Source organism: Lepidochelys kempii, chromosome 9 (assembly GCF_965140265.1).
Source record: "Lepidochelys kempii isolate rLepKem1 chromosome 9, rLepKem1.hap2, whole genome shotgun sequence".
In the NCBI taxonomy this organism is placed as follows: Eukaryota; Metazoa; Chordata; order Testudines; family Cheloniidae; genus Lepidochelys; species Lepidochelys kempii.
In genome coordinates this window covers 32,155,084-32,177,174 of record NC_133264.1, presented here as the reverse complement: position 1 = coordinate 32,177,174, position 22,091 = coordinate 32,155,084, and the positions used below count along the sequence as shown (strand labels likewise).

The following is a 22,091-nucleotide window of genomic DNA, read 5'->3' as shown; positions in this document are numbered from 1 at the left end:
ATGAGATTACCATGAGCATGATGTTTATACTCTGGTTGGGAAGGAGGGCATGTGGCTTCCTCCATGGTTTATGCCAATACCACTACCTGGGTTGCATGCCAAGAAGTGCTTGGTATCTTGGTGTTGTACTGCACTCTCAGGGTTTTTTTATACGAACATTTCATTGCACATTATCAGGACTTTCTTTTAGGAACAGGGTAATAGATGTAGCAGAACTGCACTATTCTCTTAACAGGGTAGAGTAAAGACAAGCATATTCTAAAATTTTTGTCCTAGTGGCCCTTCACATCACAAACAGAATTCCATTTAATTTTCCAGCACTTTTAAACACAAAGGGGCCAAGAATTGCTGTTAAAGTCCATTGGAGATGGTTGCTTCTATCCAAGAGCAAAATAAGGACTAAAGTCATGGGTGGCAGATTTAATAGGCATGGGGAGGCACTGCCTCCCCCGGCATTGCTGTGGTCGCTGGACCCCTGGTTGTGTGGTTTGGCAGTGAAGTTTTTGCTTTATTATGCCCCATGCAGGTTCTGGGGAGGCTGAAGCACATATCCCCTCCTCAGCCACCCCGGACCTGCTGCTGCATGGAGCATATCAGAAGCATCTTCTACAGACACTTTTCTCCTGGACGGTGGGTGGGTAGGGTCTGCGGAGGGGAGCACGGCGTGGCTGCAACCAGCGCTGGGCTCCTCTGGGCGGGGGAGGCTTGGCTCGGCACTTTGGCCAGCCCAGTCGGGGCTCCTCTAGGCAGGGGAGGCTCCGCCTGGGGCTTTGGCCAGTCCTGCCAGGGTTCCTCCGCTAGGCGCCGTGGGGAAGCGGGGGCGGGGGCAGGGGAGGCTCTGGGCTGCGGCTGGCCCAGGGCTCCTCCAGGCAGGTGTGTGAGGGGGCGGCGGGGGGCTCGGGGCTTTGGCCAGTCCTGTGGGGCTCCTCCGCTCGGGGCTTCAGCCAGCCCGGCTGGGGCTCCTCTGGGCGGCGGGCAGGACAAGTGCTCTGAACTGCAGCTGGCCTATGGCTCGTCTAGACAAGAGGGGGTCACTCCAGGCTGTGGCTGGCCCAGGGCTCCTCCAGGCAGGTGCGGGAGGGCTTGGGGCTCCTGCGGTGGGAGGGAGCTCCTGCAGCTGGGGGGAGGGGCTAGTGGCTCTGGCTGCATGGGGTGGGGCAGGGGGTCGGGCAGGGGGTCGTGAGGTTCTGGCCGTGGAGAGGGCGTGGGCAGAAGGGGCAGAACTGGGGGCTAGCCTCCCCAGAGAGGGGCTCGCCTCCCCAGAGAGGGGCTCCTCCTGCCGCCCAGGCCCAAAGTGCCACTTGATTAAGAAATTTATTTAACATGAATTACATGTAAATGTGAACAAGAATATGGATCTCAGGTATAGTTTAAATCAGTAGTGAATAGAACTGAGTAATGAATTTTGCCTATAGGTTGGTCATATAAGGCTTCTCCCCATCCCTGCCACTGTCTATAACGGGATATGAAGCCCACCAATATAAAACCGCATTCTGCTATACATCAATTTTATATTGTTATAGGCAGCAGGCTACTTCCTAATTTCTGAGATTAACGTGTATATTAAATGGCCCAAAGCTACAGAATTCAGATCCAGACCCATAGAGTGAGGATGTCAAGATCTGAGGTTTTGATTTAGTCCATTATAGTGATAGGTATCAACTGGGACATTTGAGGCTGGATTTTGTATCCATACTCCCCCAAAGTTTGGGGATGTGTGAATTCAGGTCCATCTCTAATATTGTATATAATTATATACAAAAGTAGCAAAAGTATTTGCTCACAGCAGAAGAACACTGAGGCTCCAGAATACTGAGTTCTATTCCTGGTTCTGAAGGGGAGTGCACTCTAGTGATTAGAGACCCTTCTGCCCTATCTCCTCCAGACTGTCCCTCTATCCCTCTCTCTGCTCCTGTTTTCCCACTACAAGTTCTTGTTCCTTTCTGCTCCCATCATGCCTAGCCTGTCCCTGACCCTCATTTCTCCTATCTCCCACAATCTGGATTTGTCATTCTGCCCCTCTGTCTCCGGTTGCCTCTTTGTGTTTCTCCCCACTTCTCACGCACTGCATTCCAGCATGTCAGGTTGCTGCTTTCTTCTCCTCCAGGCTGTCCGGCGGGCAACCATGGGGGCACTGAGAGCATAAAAGATACAGTCTCCCTCTTCTCAGTTTTAGTGTCTGGCACCACAGCTATCCTTGACACCCAGAAGGAACATTTGCAGGAGAAGTCCTACTCTTTCCCTCAAGACTTGAGATGCAGCATGCTTAGTCATTCCATAGGGAGGGCACATGCTCAGTGCAGTTGGCATGTAGGAGCTTTGTGGAGATGGAATATGCTCAATGCAGTCAGAATCTTCAGAGAGTAATGCTGCCAAACTTTAACAAACCTTGAATGAGTTGTAGTTTTCAGAGACTCAAAACTTGGCCACATTCAGGTGGATTTTTGCATGGATGGCACAAGGCACATCCCTCATGCTAATGTAACACCTCTGCCAAATTTCAAGTCTCTGTACCAAAGCATGAAGATGCTAGAGCTTCTCTCACTGAAATGGTTTGTATCAACTTTAACATGGACAAACATTTTCTCTAACCTCATGCTCAGAAATAGTTGAATCATTTTGTTGAAACTTTACAAAAATATTTAGATCAAGCCAAAGATCTGGCATGGAAAATTTCAGCCTTACCAGTTAAAATTTGGAAAAATTATAAGTAACTGAATACAAGGTCTTGTAATGTGAGTTAAAGTTGCCTGACACTTTTCATCTCTAAAATGATTATAGAGTTGTAGAGAATCCTAATGCTGTTATTTATATCATGGCAATGATCAACTCTCTCTTCTCCCCTTTCTATAATAAAACTATGCAGTCACATAAATTTGCATAATCAAAATAACTATATTTCAAATACAAGGTGTTATTGGTAGTGTTTTGTTCTGATCTTCATTTTCCCTTGAATACTGTAGTATGAGCATCATTCACACCAGTATTGTTTTTCTCCCGGCATTGTTATATAAAAGATAAAACACTCATTTCTTTATAGTTTTGTCATTGATGGCTGTCATAATCTGACTCATAATTTATAACACTTTCCTATTTTGCTTCATGAAATGCAGATTTGACCCCTCCTAATGTAGGTACTGTATTAAGTACTTTTCTATACTCCATAAATGTATTTGTCCTGAAACCTTTTTGATTTTTCTATTACTATAACCACTTTTCTCCTGGTTGGTTTTGTATTGTTCTTACACTGCTGTCTTTGTTTTAATATGCCGTCACAATCATGAAAAACCCAGATACAACATAATGCATTTATAACATGGGGGCAAGACTTCCTCAATTCAATACAAATGCCATCTAGCTTCTTTCTGTGGAATTTCAACAGAATTGTGTGGGTATTACCCACACAGTGGGACCCTTCCAAGATCCAGGATCTAAAGCCTAGGAAAAGTTGGCTGGAGGGTGGTTGAAACTTCAACTATACTTCAGGAAAGGCTTCATTTTCCTGCTTTAAATTCCTCCCCTTCCTACTAGTGATTATTTCCCCCTAGTTTTTTTCCCATTATTTTCCCATATTTTCCCAATATTTTCCATTATTTCTGCCCTAAAAGAGCAGAGTGTAGTCATCCCTGTCCTTTCCTGTGTTGTTTGAGTTTAAGTTAATGAAAGCTGGCTGAGCATTAATTCGGTCTTCCTTTCAATGTACTGGATAATGCTTAATCTCTGTGGTGATCTGCATGTATAGGGACAAAGGACAGGCCCTTTCAAGATGCTCCCCTTCCCATATAAAACTGCACAGAAGAAAAGTACTGACCCCCATAGTTGCATGGACTTTATTAGGCTACTGCTCTTTTGCATCGTGCCCTCTGGGAGTGGGATCTGTCAGGAAAGTAAAACAACTGGGGGCAGGGCTTTCATTTCTCATAGAAGGCTGAGTCCTAAAAATCTCTGTCCAATGAAACATGGCCTATCCATGTTCCCCCCAGTATGCCTTTTGTCTCTGCTGTGCTGTCACTGCCTGGCCAACTGGCAGCTCATACTCCTTCCATGGGCTGTTAAAGCCACAGAGGGGAAATTATTTCTGCTCAGGGCAATAGTAACTTATGATGCAAATTGCACCAAAAGTTCTGCTGCACTGAGAGAGAGAACTGTACCATGCTAAATAGCTATTCCTTGGACACCTATGACCATCCTCCTGGCTACTCCTCACTCAGCTGAGTAGTACAATGCTGTCAGAGAGGAGAGAAGTGGCAATGTGATATGACGGAAGCTACCTCATGGCCATCTTTCTCCTCTGGATGGCTCCATGCCCCATTTCTGTGGATTTTCCATGATTTGACTTTCTTTTGCACCATGTAGCAGAACATATGCCCCTACAGTTGTTCACAAGGTATTTTTTTTAACAAGGAAATGGAAAAACAGCTGGTCAATTTTCAGCCATCTGGAAAACTTAAGAATTCTTAGGTGATGCATCATAAAGGATCTTTTTTAGAGTGGCATATTAAATATAGTAAGCTATTTTTAGTTCCTGAATTCCTACTAGTCAGAACTGCACTTTCCAACTTGCACGCTATTGCTCCTATTTGTCTGGTTTGGATTCTTTTGACAGTGTTCAGCATGCTCTTTAAGATTCTCAGTGTGAGTGGAATTGCTCAATATTTCCTTTAGTATCTATGTTTCCTTAGTATGTTTTCCTGGAAGCATTTGACTTGTGTCTTGGGAATGGACCAATGTCCTACATTTCAGTCAGGAATTGATTAGTTACCCCAAACTAACCAAGAGATCGGTAAGTCTTAAAATCTCCACTAATCCAAAAAGGGATTTAAGTCCAGAATATATCATTTCTATTCTCCTTAAATTAGTACTTGTCAGCTTGCCAGAAGCTGGGAGTGGATGACAGGGGGTGGATCACTTGATGATTGCCTGTTGTGTTCATTCCCTCTGAAGCACCTGGCATTGGCCCCTGTCGGAAGACAGGATACTGGGCTAGATAGACGATTGGTCTGACTCAGGATGGCCATTCTTATGTTCTTAATATGTAGTCTTTCTAGTTTTGAGCTTTTTTAACAGAAAAATATTGGAAAGTTGTAAATAAATGTCCTGTTGTATGATCAAATTGTTTAGACCTAAGCTGGCATCTTTTTGGCATCATTCAGCCTCCCACCTATTCCTTCAACTATGAAATTGACAAGAAATGATGACAGAAATGCAGGGAATGGGTTGAGTGTTAAAATAGTTTCCATTTTGTTTTAGCACACATTTATTAATAATTGCTTCTTTTTTTGGGGTAGGTTTTTGTTAGTAACCATAAGTTTGAAAGTGAAACCAGGAATACTGAATTACACATGACTGAAAGCCCCCGAAATTTAAAAAATATGCTGTAGAATGAGAGTCTTGTAAATTTCCCATGTGCCTAAAATTGATCCCAATACTAATTACAATTCGAGCCGGTTAGAACATTTTTGACTAAACATACTTTGTCGGAATACGTTGTATCATCAAAGCTGACACATTTCACAGAGATGTATCATTTTTGATGTTTTAATGGACAGGTTTCTGAGATCTGGGGCTCTCTTGACACTGTTGACTGGAGAAACACCTAAATAAAAAAACCTGACCTTTCTAATCTGATGGTCATTTTGACACAATTCCATTTTGCAAAAAAACATCTGAAAGGTGTTGAATTTGTTCCAATGGAGAATGAAAAAAAATTTCAAAACCTCTAATGTTGTTTCAAAATGGAATTGTCCTCCGTCCAGCTCTAATTACAAGACCAAATGAGATTCTTCTGCTGTTGTTTAACCCAGTTTGAACAAACTCAGTAACATGAACTATCCCGAGTCACAGAACTTGAACGCAGCAGCATCTGAACAAAGCTTTGATTTGCTTTTTGTTTGTTTAATAGTTAATCTCTCTTAAATAAAAACATCCCTGAGTGGGGGGAAAAAGCTCTAACTTGTGTACTGTCGATCATCCTAATAGAATAATAAGTATTTTCCAGGCACATAGGTGTTTGTTATTTCTTAAATGTGCTATTTATTGAAAAGCAAATGGCATGTGCTGTATTATATCAGCAGTAGTGTAACAGATGTTTAATGAAAAGGTACACAAGGAAAAGTATTGAATACCAGGTACTTCCTGGTCAATAAACAAGGATTAATGAGAGAGGAAGTAGGGAAATAAAAGAGTGCACATGGGAAGGGTAGCTCCACAAGTAGCAGGGAAAAACAGTAGACTGGTAAATCATTCTGTCAGAGTGGGAAAGCAGCCTTAATGATGACTAGGTACTAGTCATCAAGGTAAATGAGGACAATTCAAATCTGTGGAAAGCGCAGATTTGTCTTTCCACAGAATTTTCTGGATTCCCCAGAAGCAAAGTTGCCATTTAAAACTGCAAGAAGGATCTAGCCCTCTTGGTTGGGAAGACATCTTCACCAATGCAATGCTGTCATATTAAGTCTGTAGCCATGCAAACTGAAAAAGTGAGGTCTATTGCACTGGAAAAGTCTCTCAAGGGCAAGGATCATGTCCCCAGTGCTTTGAGCTCCTGCTGGGGAAATACAGTAACTCCTCACTTAAAGTTGTCCCGGTTAATGTTGTTACATTGTTGATCAATTAGGGAACATGCTCGTTTATAAGGGAGCATTGCACAACTTTAAGGTTGTTTGGCAGCCACCTGCTTTGTCCATTGCAGCTAGCTGGTGGGGGCTTGGAACCAGGGTGGGCCAGAAGCCCCTCCCCCCCCCCCCATCAGCTCCCCGCTCCCCTAAGTTCCCTGTGCAGCAGCTGCCCAGCAGGCTATCAATTGCCTGTAGTTCAGCTGTCCCTCCCCTACTGCCACGTGCTGCTCCTGCCCTCTGCCTTGGAGCTGCTCCCCAAGCCTCCTGCTTGCTGGGGAGGGGGAGGTGAGGGGGACTAATATCAGGGTGTCCCCCTGCTCCCGGTTACTCCATCTCCATAGAGCAGGGGGGACACACGACAGGGCTACGGACAGAGGGAGCTTCCTGGCAGCAGCTGCTACGGTCTCAGCTTGCTGATTAACTTAACAAGGCAGTGTACTTAAGAGTGGTGTCCAGTACTTAAAGGGGAAATGCGCATCTCTCTCTCACACACACATTGTGTGCATCTGTCTGCCATGTTGTCTTCCCTCCCTCCATTCCTGCTGCCTTGTAGAGTGTGAGGCTACATTAACAACGAGTTAACCCCTTGAGGGCTCAGCCAATTGTTAGTTCATCATTTAGCAGTAAGGCATTCCCTGGGAAATATCCCACCCTCTGACTCCACCATCACAATCAAGCTTCACAATCATCTGCGCTGGGTACAGTATTAAATTGTTTAAAACTTATACTGTGTGTGTATATATATAAACACCTCTCTTTTGTCCAACAAAAAAGTTTCCCTGGAAACTAACCCTCCCTATTTACATTAATTCTTATGGGGAAATTGGATTCGCTTAACATCATTTTGCTTAAAGTTGCATTTTTCAGGAACTGTGATGGGGTCAAGACTCACCACCACTGGCGCCTCCCACTGGTTGTTCCAGGAATTAGCTCTGTCTGCTGCAGAGCATCCTCAGTGCGTGGTGTCTTGCCCGTTGTCTGTTCTGCTGCCCTGGGACCCACATTGCTCCCTGCTTGGCAGTGTCCACTTCAGGACACTGCCCTCCAGCAGCACCCCCTACTCCAGACTCACCCCCTTCCAAGAGGGGGGGCATTAACAGCAGTATTTGGGACTAGCTCCTGCCTCAATGGCCAACCAGAACCCAAAGTCTAGCCCCTTAGCTCAGGGGCAAGTTGCAGTCCATGTTGGCCACTGTCTTCCATAGCCAGGTGCAGGGGAAGGCGGGGGACCCAGGCCCACCTGCTACTCTGGGTCCCAACCCAGGGACCCTCTAGCAGAAGCCTCTTTCTGCCCTCCTTTGTTCCCCTCTTGTCCACCTATTCTTCCCTGGGCTACTTCCCCTATGGCCTTGTGCACCTTCTTAGCCCTTTGTAGCAGGGTCTGCCGCCTAGCAGGTAACAGGGCTGGAGCCCTCCCTCTCCTGCTCCCCCAAGCCTGCCCAGCAGTGCTCTGTCCAAGGTGTTAACTCCTTGCTTCAGGAGCCTGTCCTTCTCCTTCACTAGTCAGGGAGAAACTGCCTTCTTCTCTGCTAGGCCACCTTTATATAGAGCCTCGCCCAGCCCTGATTAGCTGCCTCTTCCTTTCCCTGATCGGCCCTCCACAGGCCTTTATTGATTGGCTGCTGGTCTGCACAGCCTTAAAAGGCCTGTTCCAGCCCTTTTCTCAGGCGGTGGGGTGACTACCCCACCACAGGAAAATAACTACAATGTTAAGTGAGGAGTTACTGTACTGTATATAGAAGCAGCAAATATTGGGGCTCTCTGCAGAGAGGACAGAAGTTGTACTGTCTTTAAGGAATTAAGATACCATGACAATAGGTGCTCTAGAAATACCTTTGACAGACAGATGCAACTTAAAACAGATTTAAACATGCTGTTTATCACAGTATCAACCAAACTATCTTCTGTTGGATTTCACTTGATCATTAACATTGCTATTACTCCTCAGCACTTGCTCCACAATACAAATCTTAAATGTCTAAAATACAAACCAATAATATGTCTGATATTGTATTGTATGGAAAAACATTTTTATAGAAAAATATATTTTCATAGTCTTCCCTGTGATGTGTCTGGCCTTGTGTCTAGAATCCAGAGATCTTGAGTGTGTCAGGACTTTCTCAATCCCTTGGCCAACAGAGATTATTCCTATAGAAAAGATACACTCATTTTCAAGAAAAAAATTGTACCATAGGAACTATTTAGAATAACTTTTGGTGTTGTATGTGTATAAATGATTTAAACCTGGCCTCTTAAGACATCTTCTCCAAGTCATTAATATGGATTACATCTATTGCTATAGGAGAAAGTAAGGAAGAGACGACATTCCGGAACTGGATGAATTCTCTGGGTGTAAACCCATATATTAACCACTTGTACAGGTAAAACTTTGAGTTCTAATTTTTATTTAGTTATTGATTTAGTCATTAGCTCTTTTAGATGCAATTAAATAGATATTTATGTCTCACTGGAAAACCCCACAAACACAATATCCAGAAAGTGAAGCTGCATTTCCAAGAGAACTATAAATAATAGAAAACAGCATTACTTAATATTTTTTTAAAAAGCAAAAATCAAGTACTGAGCCTACTGCAGTGAGTTTTGCAAGTAGGGCATTGGCTAGTCTAAAACATTTGGTTTAGGTGTTACCCAGAACCTGATATGGAATGTCAGGAATTAAGAGTAGGTAAGTGTTAATTGTTCTGAGAGAAAAGGGTTTCATACTATACAATGGTATTTCTGTTTGTGCAACAAGCAAAACATGTTATGAGAATTAGTGTTAACTATTAAATGATAAAAGTAAATGTCAACTATGTCAGGAAATTTACATCCAACTCTGTCACTTTTCTCTGGTTCCATAGCATAAGCAGCTGTTGTGGGGTGGATGACTATACTATATGACATGATGATTAAAAGAGTTGTTGTTTCCAGCGCCTCCGATCTTCTATTACTGTTACCTCCAGTGAATCTGTATAGGTAGTAGCTCCAGGAGGAAGTCCTGGGCAAAAAAGCCTACCATAGACAAACACTTTGTGTGCCTCCATTTATTCATCTGTAAAAAGGATATAATAATATTTAAACTATCTCAAGGGATTTTGGTGAGATTTAAGGTTTATAAAAGACTTCTGAGATCCTTGGATGAAAGAAACTAGAAAGTGCAAAATATTATTATTCATTGTTTCAGTAAGTGATGTAGGCAATTAAGATCCTTTCTGAACTAACTGGGAAAATATAGATACTGACATAGTAGACTAGGAGGAGTTGCAGTTGGTGTGATCATGGTAGGCTCACGGGGCTAACCTCCACTCATTTCACAGTAATATCTGCAAGCTAACTAGAAAAGGTATTGCGGGCTTCCTTCAAATAGTTAAGAGCTGCTTATGCTTTTTCATACTCTGTTGCATCTAAGCTGATTTGCTAAACCTTCACATTCACCTAAAAGAACCAAATCTTGGAAGGTATACTTAACACTGACAAGGATTTCCTCCCTCTGCTATGTCTCACAGAGACTAACTATAGTGAACATTTTAATGTTTATTCTATTACTAGCTTAAATGAGTTTAAATAGGAACTTTTGTACTCAGGAAATCTTCAAATACATAGGGGATTAAAAAACTTAAATCCACTTACTTTTCCAACATTTCTCATCATTTTTGAAATTGTGCTGCGCAGGCAGTTAGATCATATCCAAGCAATTTGAAAAAGTAATATAGGGAGCAACAATGATGTGTATATGTTTAAATGTTGTTGGTAAAACCTGATTCCATGTGTTCATGCTGCTAGGATTCATTGGCCCATTTTGTTTTATAACTCATATAAAGTGAGGTTGTCTATAGTATAGATTGTTTTAAAATGGACAACACCTACAACTAATGACTAATTTCCAAATGTAGGTCTGTTTAAAAAAATAGGAATGCTACTTATAATTGGGAAAATAATAGTTTTCTTAACTCTCTTCTTACTCAAAGGCTGAGACACTGTTTTTGCTTCATCTTTCTAATTATGTTCACCTATGGACAGAAACCAAGCATGGAGAATTTCAGCCTTGAATGTTTCAGAAAGGTCTGAACAACTCAAAATGGAGGATTTTAATGGCAACTGTTTGGCAACCTTAACTATTAGTGGTTGCTTTCCTATACCAGCTATAAATTCAATATCTAGGGACAGTCAGTGGTCCTACCTATTCAGTGAGAGTTGTGAGAATAACAAAACTGTGAAATTAATTTAACTTATGGGAGGGATCAACCAATGAAAGGTTTAAATGTGGAGAAACCTGTTCAAAGACTGGTGCAGGGTTTTGTTTTGTTATTTATGTGAGTGGAATTTCTTTTTTGCACTCTCTCATCTGTTCATTTTCAGGGGTCTCATATTCTTGTTAATATACTTAAAAAGCACTCTCAATTCTTTTTCTGCTGCTTTGATTTAGTGACCTTGCTGACGCTTTAGTGATCTTCCAGCTGTATGAAATGATTCGTGTGCCAGTAGAATGGAACCATGTTAACAAACCTCCGTATCCTGCACTTGGTGGTAACATGAAAAAAGTCAGTAAATATTCTGTGGTGCATTCAGTTATAATGGACACCTACTAGTGCATTGTATTGTATCATCTTGAATTGTGTGAGCTTGTGTCCCTGGACTGTTAGCTCTTAGTTAAGTTGGCCATATGTTTCAGTTTTACTGGGACAATCCTGCTTAAAAGTACCACAGGGTATTTTCCCAAGGAAAAAGGAGTATTTGTGCTATATGTATCTTGTTGGTTTTTACACACACCACTTTTTGGTAGTATGAGAAGCTGGGAAAATTCATTTAATTTATTAATGCTAGTCTATGCTGTATGAGTTCTGCTCAGTGTGGTACACTTGAGTTACTTCAGAAACTAATATTTGTTCACATTAGAATCCTTGTGAAAAGTAAAAAATCAGGACCTAGATATTTGAAGAGTGGGTTAATGTGTGGGATGCTCCCTCACAGTGCAATTTTACATCAGGCTGTTTGAGTTTGTACAGACCTTGCAAAATCTAAGTTTTTTGGTCAGTTGTATGATTATGGCAATGCCAAAAATGGAGACAAGTGTATTGATTAGCTGTTATTTAAACAATTCTGTAAAGATCTTGTATGTTAAATATAAAAAAGACTCACTCTGATTGTTTAGGATTCAGATTCATAGATTTTTAAGGCAGAAAAGACCATTATGATTGGAGTATGGTGAAATGAGAACTCCTCTTTTACATGTACATTGGCAGTTTTAGATTACAACACAGGATACATTCACTTAGATTAATTTATAACGGAAGCATTTCTTTTATATTTTAGAATCTCAGCACCTATCATTAGGATCTTACATTTTACAATGAATTCCATAACCCTTCTCCAAGTTCCTAAGCCTGGGTCTGTCTTTTCCTTATTTTTTCTATGATCCAAACTCAGCCTTGATGTATGCAAGTGCAACTTCATTGACTTCAGTGGAGATGCAACGGCTTACACCAGGTGTCACTTTGACTCCATGTGCTCAGCTCTGTCAGACAGAGAATGCAAATGTAATGTTCATCGGGGTGCTGGAACAATTTTTATAGTGGGGGTGCTGAGAGCCATTGAACCAAAGTGTAAACCCTGTATACAATGGAAACCCCTTCAAGCCATGGGGTGCTGCAGCACCCCCTGCACCCCTAGTTCCAGCACCTATGGTTTTCATTCATTCAGCTGGGAATAAGATTGTCACGGGAATCTTATATATTTGTATTTTGATCTTCAAAAATGGTGCAGCAGTATAATGACTTAAAAGTAGTTCTGAAAGAGTTAACGGACCTTACATGGTCCCCAGTCTCAGCATGGGTAACACTGGGACAAGATTGCTCAAAATATTATTAAGCCTATATGTGATATTAATACTTTTCATATCTATAAAGTTTAAACATTTCATTTTTAGATTGAGAATTGTAATTATGCAGTGGAAATTGGGAAGACAAAGGCCAAATTCTCCCTGGTTGGTATTGCTGGACAGGACCTAAATGATGGCAATGCAACTCTGACGTTGGCATTGGTGTGGCAGCTGATGAGAAGGTGAGGAGTTTTTGCAATTGTTATATGCATGCAGAGCTTAATGGTATCCATACAAAACCATGACAAGTTAGTCAGTTTTTTGCATCCTGTCTGCAAATTTTTTTCATAATCTAAGGGCTAAATTCCCCTGTCTGCGGTGAAGACTGAAATATCTGGGCCTAGAAATTACAGAAATATACAGTATGCTGCAGTGAAATACTCATTGTTACTGTGCTCTGTATGAATTAATGCTACTGGAAGTATTAAAGAGGGACAGTAGTCCTCCCCCTGTTTAAGACTGAAACCTAGCCTTTTGTACTGTATAAAATTAAATCAAGACCTATTTCACTAACATCAAAATTAAAATAATAATTTTGCGGATTAAAGCAGAATCTAAATAATTTCAGTTCAAATTCTTGTTGAAGTAATTATCTTGATTTTGAAATCAAAATTAGTAATACAGCTTGTTTATATTCTTAACATTTTTAATTATTTAAATTCAACAGAAAAATCTCGGCCTTTTGTAAATTAAGAACCACCATCAATGATGTCAGGTCCAAAATTTCCCCTGTCCCATAAAGTACTTATGTATTGGCTTTCTGAAAATATCATCAACACATAGAAATAAGGCAGCAACACTGTCAACAGTCCTTTCATTGTACTTATTTAAATAGAAGTTGATGGAGCTATGGCAGTTTATACCACCCAAAGATCTGTCCCATATTATGGAATTGTGTAAAACTGCAAAAATACTGAGTGTACAACAAATAGTGAACCAACTGTGACAGGTTCCCCCAGGGGTGCCACCTGGAACTGAGGTACCATTGAGCCCTCTGACCCAGAAGCCTGGGCTCTCTCTCACACTACGTTGCTGTGACGAGCTGCAAAGCCCTCCAAGTTTTCACTTTCACCAACATTCACACAGGTAGGGATTCACCCAGCTGCAGTTAAATTCAGGCTTTCTAACCACCAGCCTCCCAGCCTAAGACCCCAGAGCAGCACTGTCCTGCCCAGGTCAAATCTGGCTAATATATGGGTTTAATACCCGGTCCGCCTCTCCCTCAATGTGAAGAGGACCATGCACACTTGTGGTAACCAAGCTGAGATTTTCCCCAGACACCTTAGTCAAATGTACACTGGTTTGGATTAAAACATAAAATAAATTTATTAACTATGAAAAGACATATTTTAAGTGATTATAAGTGATAGCAAACAGATCAAAGCAGATTACCTAGTAAATAAACAAAAACGCAAACTGAGCTTAACATACTAGATAGGTAGGATATGAATTAGCACATTCTCACCCTGAGTGATAAACAGGCTGTCAGATTCTTAAGGCACAAGCTGCCTTTGCTTTGCAGCTTGGGTTTCTCAGGTTTTCATACACAGTCTAGAAATCCCTCTAGCTTGGGACCATCACTTCCCCCATTTCAGTCTTTGTTCCTCAGGTGTTTCCAGGTGTGGTGTTGTAGGGGGAGTGAGGTACCATCATGATGTCATTTCCCCCTTTTATATCTTCTTTTCACTTGCTGGAAAGCTCTTCTGCTGTGACATGGGTCAAACAGTTCCCACTGTGTAGTGTTATCTCTGAGAGGTTTCTACTCAGTTCTGGGGTACTTCTTGTGCTTGTGTGTTAAGAAGTCATTAACATGGTTTAGCCTTTTTAATGTTGTATCTGAAAGGCTGCTTGTGGGTGTTTTCAACCTCACAATATGTTTCAGTAACACATACAAAGCCAAACTTCATAACTTCACATACGATATTAGCACATACAGTCCAATGAGATATTAATGTCTAGCAGATCAAGACTTTTAGAATTATACCTCACAAAGCATACTTTGTGCAAAACATATCCTAATTATCTGACAACGGTGAATAAGGGGGTGCCAGGGTGCCATACCAATTGTTGGAACAAAATGAAAATTCTCCATTAGATCAAAGTTCTCTTGGATATCTCTCCTTAAGATGATCCTATTTCTTCTTAAACAGTTATTTCTGAATGTTTTTTCTTGTGCAATTGTATGTATTGGCTGGTAATGGAAATCTGGAAAAATCCCGGCATTACATATTTGAAATTCAGAATTTTTACAATGCACCATTGTTGAAGAACTGGTTTATGGACTAAGAAATAATGACAAGAATTTAAAAAGTCATAGTTTAAAAAAACCCCACCAAACCAAAACAAACACCATAAGTGCCAACTCCATGGGTGTTCTAGGGCTGGAGCACCCACAGAAAAAAATTAGTGGGTGCTTAGCACTCACTGGCAGCAGCTCCCGCCCCCCCCCAGTGCCTGCTGCCCGCCTGCTGCCCCACCGATCAGTGCCTCCCCTCCCTCCCAGTGCTTCCTACCCGCCGCAATCAGCTGTTTCGCGGCATGCAGGAGGGGGCGAAACTGGGCGGGAAGAGGTGGGGTGGGGCAGGGCAGAAAGAGGCAGGGTGGGGGGCAGGGCCTGGGGTGGAGAGGGAAGAGGTGGGATGGGGATGGGGTGGAGGCAGGAAGAGGCAGGGCTGGGGTGAGCACCTCCCAGGCCCAGAGGAATCCGGTGCCTATGACAAACACCATCCTTGGACAGCATTAATGCTATAAAGTAGATTATTTATTTCACTTTACTCACAATTCCCCTTATTGTATGGAGCAGTGATTCACTCTGGTGGATCCCAAAGCAAGACTGAGATCTATGTTTGTGAAATCAAAGTCCTCCTAGTAGATCTAGCAGGAAATTGTACAATACTCTTGTATAATAATTTCAATTTTCTTTTATAAAAGAAAAATGTGATTCTAAGCCACAAAAATTGGCATAGAGATTCAGGGGCAGTATATTTACATGACTTTTATTTCACTTTTTAAAGTGATTAGAAGTCAAGTTGATATACCATTTAATTTCACCAAATGAAGTTTGTTATGATATGGTAGATAAAATATATGTCGAAAATCTGATGGTGGATAGTATGATATCTGGAATATAATTATATGCTCGTGACAGCTAACAAAATATTTTTGAAGTAGAAAAATAGGTTCCAAAAATAGCTTACAGTGTAAAATAAGATGGAAAGGTGAATGGTTTGTACATAGGCCTCTTCTGAAGAAATATTTTACTATCTTTTACTGCATAATATTAGGAACAGAGAATCGTTCTTTATTTCATTTTTAGAGTCAAACACTGTTTTCTTTTGGTTATAGGTATACTCTGAATGTACTATCAGACCTTGGAGAGGGGGAAAAAGTAAATGATGAAATTATTATTAAATGGGTGAATCAAACTCTTGCAAATGCAAACAAGAAAACCTCAATTACCAGCTTCAAGGTAATCAAGAGTCTACATCAGGACAGAAGATAAGTAAATGTATCAGATATGGGATTTTTAAAGGGACCGTGCCATATAGTTTAGGTTCAACATTGGCTCTACCTTCAATTGGCATAATCTGATAAAAGAATGTCTTTTGGATTCTATCTTCAAAAATGTTCCACAACTCTCGTGATAAGAAATGAAAAGCAAAATCAAATGATAGTCACTACTTATGTAAGATTATAAAGCCAAATTATTTTCAAAGGGGCTTTTAATTTGTCAATAATTTTCCATGTGTCAGTGTGGCTAACTAGACACTTCCCTGATTTGCCTGTGCAGGTATGGAGTTTTGGGCACCCTGAAACTTATGGATACAAATATAGAGTACAATTTTGAAAACGCATCTTGTTTTGAAATAATTTCTCAGCACTTTTGAAATATTTCAGCCCTTTGAAACTATTTTCTCCTGTGCTGTAGCAGAACCAGCAGAGGGAGCACAAGTTAACCACAAACAGTAGTCACCAATTTGTTGACACCTCTACAAATGCACAGCAGACCTAACAAAACAGATCAGTGTCAGCTTGTACTTTGTAAAAACACAGGGGAAATATATTTGCCAAATGGAAAAGGAGAAAACTGATAGAAAAAGTTTATCCTTCTGCATTTAATACACATCTGCCCAATCACTCAAGAGTGTCTTTATCTCTCTCTCTCTTTTGAAATGATAGATTGATAACCACACTTGCACACCAGTGTAACCCCACAGTAAGCATGTAACTTCAATGCACACTTTAAAACAATTAGGCATCTATGCTGGCCACGGTAGGAGATGAAGAGCCAAGCTATTTAAATATTTTAGAACTCACTATGTTGTGCAACACAGTTATGCAAGGATTTTGCTCAACAAAATGTCCAATTTTAATTAGGGAAGATTATTTATCCAGTCCTTGACATCAGTTCCTGCTCTGTGAGCTTGAGTGTCCTCTCATTTAAACCAGTGTAAATCAGTAATAACACTGGTATAAATCAGGTGTAAATGAGAAGAGAATCTGGCCCATTATCTTCATTAATAAACTCTTGTTAAAAATTGATTGGTCTGACAATGCTAAGTCATAAAAATTACTGAAAAGTATTTTTTCAGTGTCTGATTTTTGATCTAGGGAGATATTACTTGACATATTTTTCCCCCTCCACTTAAAAAAAATACTGACTGTTCTATATACACATGCATCAGTAAGAATAATTAGACATTTATTATTTGAATTTTTCTTCAGTCTTGGGTTTCCAACAAAACCAAACAGCATGCATGTGTAGAATAGAGAGGGTCATAGGTCACTGAAATTCATTATAGACCATTAAAGTAGAACCATGCTGGACTGGCAACCGCCCAAGTAATTAGAATTACAGAGATTTTTTGACCTCTGAATTTGGGGAGACACACATCAGCTTAATCTCCTCAAACTAATGAAGTGCTATGATTAAATGCACAGATTCTGGTGGCACTATGAGAATTGGAGTGAACTGGAAACCTTAGGTTAATCTGGTTGGTGAGGGCAGGCATATCACTTGGATTATATGATGAGCCTCTTAGGGAATGGAGCAAACTGCTTCCCACTTTGGCACCTCCGGCTGATTGATCTCTTGACTCATCTTGCACTAGGCTGCTCATATGCTGTAACAGTTGGAAGGAAGCAAATGCAGCAGAGGCACCTGGTATTTTAAGGTTAAAAGGAAGCACATCTTAGTACTTTGAGAATTTTGTTTCTATCTGAATTCTAGAATTAGACAGACTAGGCCATAAACTGGCAGCAGGAAATAGTTCCATTAGGAGAAAGGGGAAAAGATGAAAATACTTACGTACACTGAAATGTTATTCAGGCAATAACTTTCTGATTTTTTAAAAGAAGCTTTAATAGTACTTGGACTGCTTAGGACTCCTTTCAAAGTTTGGTCATTTATTTATACATAGGGAAAAATAGCTTATTATCTTGGAAATAGGAGAGAACTCTGAAAAGTAGGGCAAGAGGTAAAACAGCAGTATGGGGAATGGTGTTCTCTCTTCTTATTTAAGTGGAGGGAAGAAAACTACGGCATGTGAGGTGTATGTTTGGGCAGGGAGGGCTAGACAGACAGAGACAACAGCTGTGCTGCTTTCCGCATCTCAACAGCAACATTTAATGGGGCGCTGCTAGCTGGTGAGGAACAATGCCTTGATGTGGCATGATCCCCTGGTGGTGGGGGACTAAAGTCCACAGCAAATTGGTGCAGATGTTACTGTTGGTTTGACTAGCGTTAACTCCTCTATATGGCATTAATATTTAATGAATGGACAATGCACAGTTGTAGGTGGGGAGTCATACCACAGCATAAGATGATTGTTTCCGGAGAGAAACAGAAGACTTGAAAACTGCACAGGAAAGGTTGAACTCGGCAAGTGTGTAGGGGCTCAGTGAGGTTTGACCCTGATTTTTCCATTATATAACTGCATGACATGTAATAGAAAAATATAACATGAAGTTGAAAGTTGCACCTTTGAAGAAAAGATTGGGGACCAACTTTTCCCCTCAGGGGCAGCACCAGGGGCCTGTCACAGTGGCCTGTCCACTCACTGCAGTGGTACCGTCCTGTGGTGTATCTGGGATTAGCTCACCACTTGAAGTTTCTCAGCACTTTGTCCCAGTTTCTCACTCTGCAGCCTCTTTTATGCCTCACGAGCTGCAGCGCTTCCTCTTCACGGCTTGTCTAGTCCCTGCCTCGTGGGATATCTATGTCTCTCTGAACAAACTGCTTCTGGCAGATCTTCACAGTCCACTGCCCTGTCCATGCCACTCCACCAGTGGCTGGTAGGGGAACCCAGGCCCACCCTCTACCCTGGGTTCCAGCCTCAGGACCCTACAATCAGCAGCTAAGATCCATGTGGTGTCACCTTTGCTGCTGTTTTCCCTAGGTTTCCTCCTAATCTTTTCTCTCAACCCTGAGAGTGAGAGCTGATGCTCTTCCCACCCCCTTCTGCTCTTCTCTCACTGGTTTTATACAAGCCCTGTTGGGCTTCAGGTTCAGTTTGGATTGTATATCTCTCACACCCCTCCCCCACAGCTCACCCAGGTGTAGCCCATCCTGTCAGGTAGCCCCTTCTAAGCCAGTTTTGATCCCTTCATGGCGTGGTGTCATCCCATCACAGGGCCATAAAGCTAGCTCACCTGGTCAACTGTGGCTGTTCCCTGTGTAAGGAATGACCAGATGACATAAACTTGAGGGCGTGGCTTGAGTGCCATTAAGCTTTATCAACCCCTAGCTGCCAGAACTGTCTTTCAGAATGCTGGCAGTCAGGCACAAATTAGAGCAGCCCTGAGGCCACCTTTGCCTTTGTCATGCTGTCTGGAGTGGTTCACGATCATGAGTGCCAGCCTCAGGACAGACTATCAAGAAAGCTGTGCAGAGAGCCCAAACGGGTTATATGTTCTGTAATTAGATTTCACCAACCCAGTAACAAATGTGAACTCCTGAAGCACTATAACAGTCTTACCATGGAGTCACAGACAGTCCTCTTGGGCACCCAGGCAAGCTGAACTTAGCTGGTTGCTATACAGCAAAGATCACAAAAGATTCAGTTTGGTTTAAGTCCCAACAGACCAGTCACTTACCCCAGGTCAATTTCTACCTTAAAGCTCACACCAAAGACATCGCTTGTGGCCAATTCTGTAATGAACTAAGTAAGGGTTATTAACTAGGAAAAAGAAATTTAGATTTTTTAGCATCAGCAATATGCCCAATACATAAAAATTAAAACCGTGGCTGTCTTGAAGATCTTATAATCTTAAAAGATCAGTCACTGCTGTTAATAACAATACTGGTGTCACTAAATGAAGCAAACGGTTCATATTTGTTTAGCAGTACCAGTTCTGAAAGAGACAAACTACATGGATTATTAAGCTGATCTTTGAAAACTCCTGCTGACTTCACCGTAAGTTTTCTACAGGCAAGGAAAGCAGGATTGGGCCTTTAAGTAGTAAAAAGAATAAACTATGATGCTATCTTTAAAAAAATATTTGGTTTCCATAGATTTTTAGTTTGCATTGTAAAAATACTACTAGGAGAATTAAAGAAAACCCATTGATTAATATTAATTAATTCTTTAACTCTTTCTTTTAGGACAAATCTATTAGCACTAGTTTACCTGTACTAGATTTAATAGATGCCATTGCACCAAAAGCAATTCGTCAAGAAATGGTCAAGAGAGAAGATCTTTCTGAACAAGACAAACTGAATAATGCTAAGTAAGCGTTTAAATCATATTTTATATTTTCTTGCACAGAAATGAAGCCTTGGAATTATTGATACATCAAAAGAGAATAATATTTACCTACATTTGTTTTTTAGATATGGATAAATTACATTTTAAATGGTAAAATTTCTCGACATTTTTTCTAGCATATTGAAAATACCACGCCAAATTCACTGTTGCTGTAAACTGGCAACTCCACTGAAGTTGTTATATTAATTGTCTGACATAGCCCCTAATAGTTAAGAAAAATAAATGCTCCAGTAGATTCAAGCAAAATAAATGTTCCAGCACAACTTTTAATACGTCAAGCAAAATAAATGTCTCAGTGCAACTGTTAATACTTATTTTCATTCAGTAAATTACATTCATTTCCCCAACATTGAAATATTGATTGGATGTGTATTTTTTACCTTTTTATTAAAATGTGTTAATAGTCATGGTATGTCTCAAAACATAGGGAATAGATACTAGTAAAATAATATTATTTTCTCTCGTTTTTTCAAGATATGCCATTTCAGTTGCTCGAAAGATTGGTGCTCGTATTTATGCACTGCCAGATGATCTAGTAGAAGTGAAGCCAAAAATGGTTATGACAGTGTTTGCATGCTTGATGGGAAGAGGACTGAACAAAATAAAATAATTTAGACATTTAATAAAAGTTTCTGCCATGTTAAACATGATAAATGCCTCACAGTTTACAAGATTCTGAAGTTTAATGGATATAAAACCAGAGATAAATTCGTATGCACAAGTATTGATATATATTCATTAATTACATTTTAATAACTTGTTTATACTATTGAAGGTTTCATTCAAACAATTTCATATTACATGAATTATTTATGGTAATATGTTCATTACCAAATTAAGGTTACATTCTTGTATTGCTTTTTAAAAAATCTTGTAAATCAAGCCTAGTTCATACTGTTTTCATAGTTTGAAAGGAATCAGCTTTTAAAATGTTGTTTGAGGATCTGCTGTGAAAATAAATTTTGATTTTTGTGGGTGTTGTTTACATGTAGTCATAGCTGTGTGAAAGTCCATTCAAACACTATTATATTTTCCCCAAACTGAACAAAGATCAGCATCATTGCCTTATTCTCTGAAGGTCTGATCCAAATCCTGCTGAAGTCAATGAGAGTCTTGCCACTGACTTTATTGGAGCTAGTTTGGACCTGTGATCACCATATTGTCTAGAATTTAGTGTTTTGTTGTTGAATCTTTCATATGGGAGTAAACACCTAAATATACGAGATAGTTTGTTGTTTTGTAAAAAAACTTTCATCAAAGTGAAGACTAACAGTAAATAGTAAGGCAAATGTGTACCATGGACATTACTGGAAGATATGTGTCTATATTAATCCTTGCAGCTGGAGTAAATATCTGAACTTTCATAAACTGTTGTATCAGAAAGCAATAAACAGAGCTGGTCAGTCCAGTTTGGGGACTCAGCTTATATGTACTGCATTTTCTTTTGGAATTTATTTTAAATGAACACATGTATATCTATTTTTCTGTCATAAAAGATCAATGTCTTAGAAAGGGGTGCTTGATTGCAAGAAATTCTTCCTGGAAACATACAAAAAGCAACATGTTGCAGTATCTTCTGCATGGAGAAAGACTAATAGTCATTTGATTATGATTTTGGAAATGAGCATTTGTATTCCTGTGTCTGTACCTATAAATTTTAGCCAAACACTTATGGTACTTCAATATTTAATAAAATTATTTTAAAAGCAGCCAGATAAGACAGAATACTCAACTAAATACCTAGTAATTGTGGATAAAAATAAAAAAGTAAAAGCAGACACATTACCTCCCAAAACATGAAAACAATAAAAGCAACAAGATACAAGAACA

The 22,091-nt window shown here is 40.4% G+C and overlaps 1 protein-coding gene across 4 annotated transcripts in view; it reads left to right on the top strand.

Moving 5' to 3' along the window:
* The window catches only part of PLS1 (plastin 1), an 83,785-nt gene extending 62,092 nt beyond the window's left edge, over nt 1-21,693 (top strand). For all 4 annotated transcript variants that reach the window (XM_073359778.1, XM_073359782.1, XM_073359780.1 and 1 more), the window contains 6 exons: nt 8,920-8,998; nt 11,044-11,158; nt 12,544-12,677; nt 15,841-15,964; nt 20,099-20,223; nt 20,736-21,693. In XM_073359778.1, the coding sequence (XP_073215879.1) occupies nt 8,920-8,998; nt 11,044-11,158; nt 12,544-12,677; nt 15,841-15,964; nt 20,099-20,223; nt 20,736-20,871 (713 nt within the window). In that variant the 3' untranslated portion in view covers nt 20,872-21,693. The remainder of the gene's footprint in view (nt 1-8,919; nt 8,999-11,043; nt 11,159-12,543; nt 12,678-15,840; nt 15,965-20,098; nt 20,224-20,735) is intronic.
* Nucleotides 21,694-22,091: the final 398 nt, after the last annotated feature.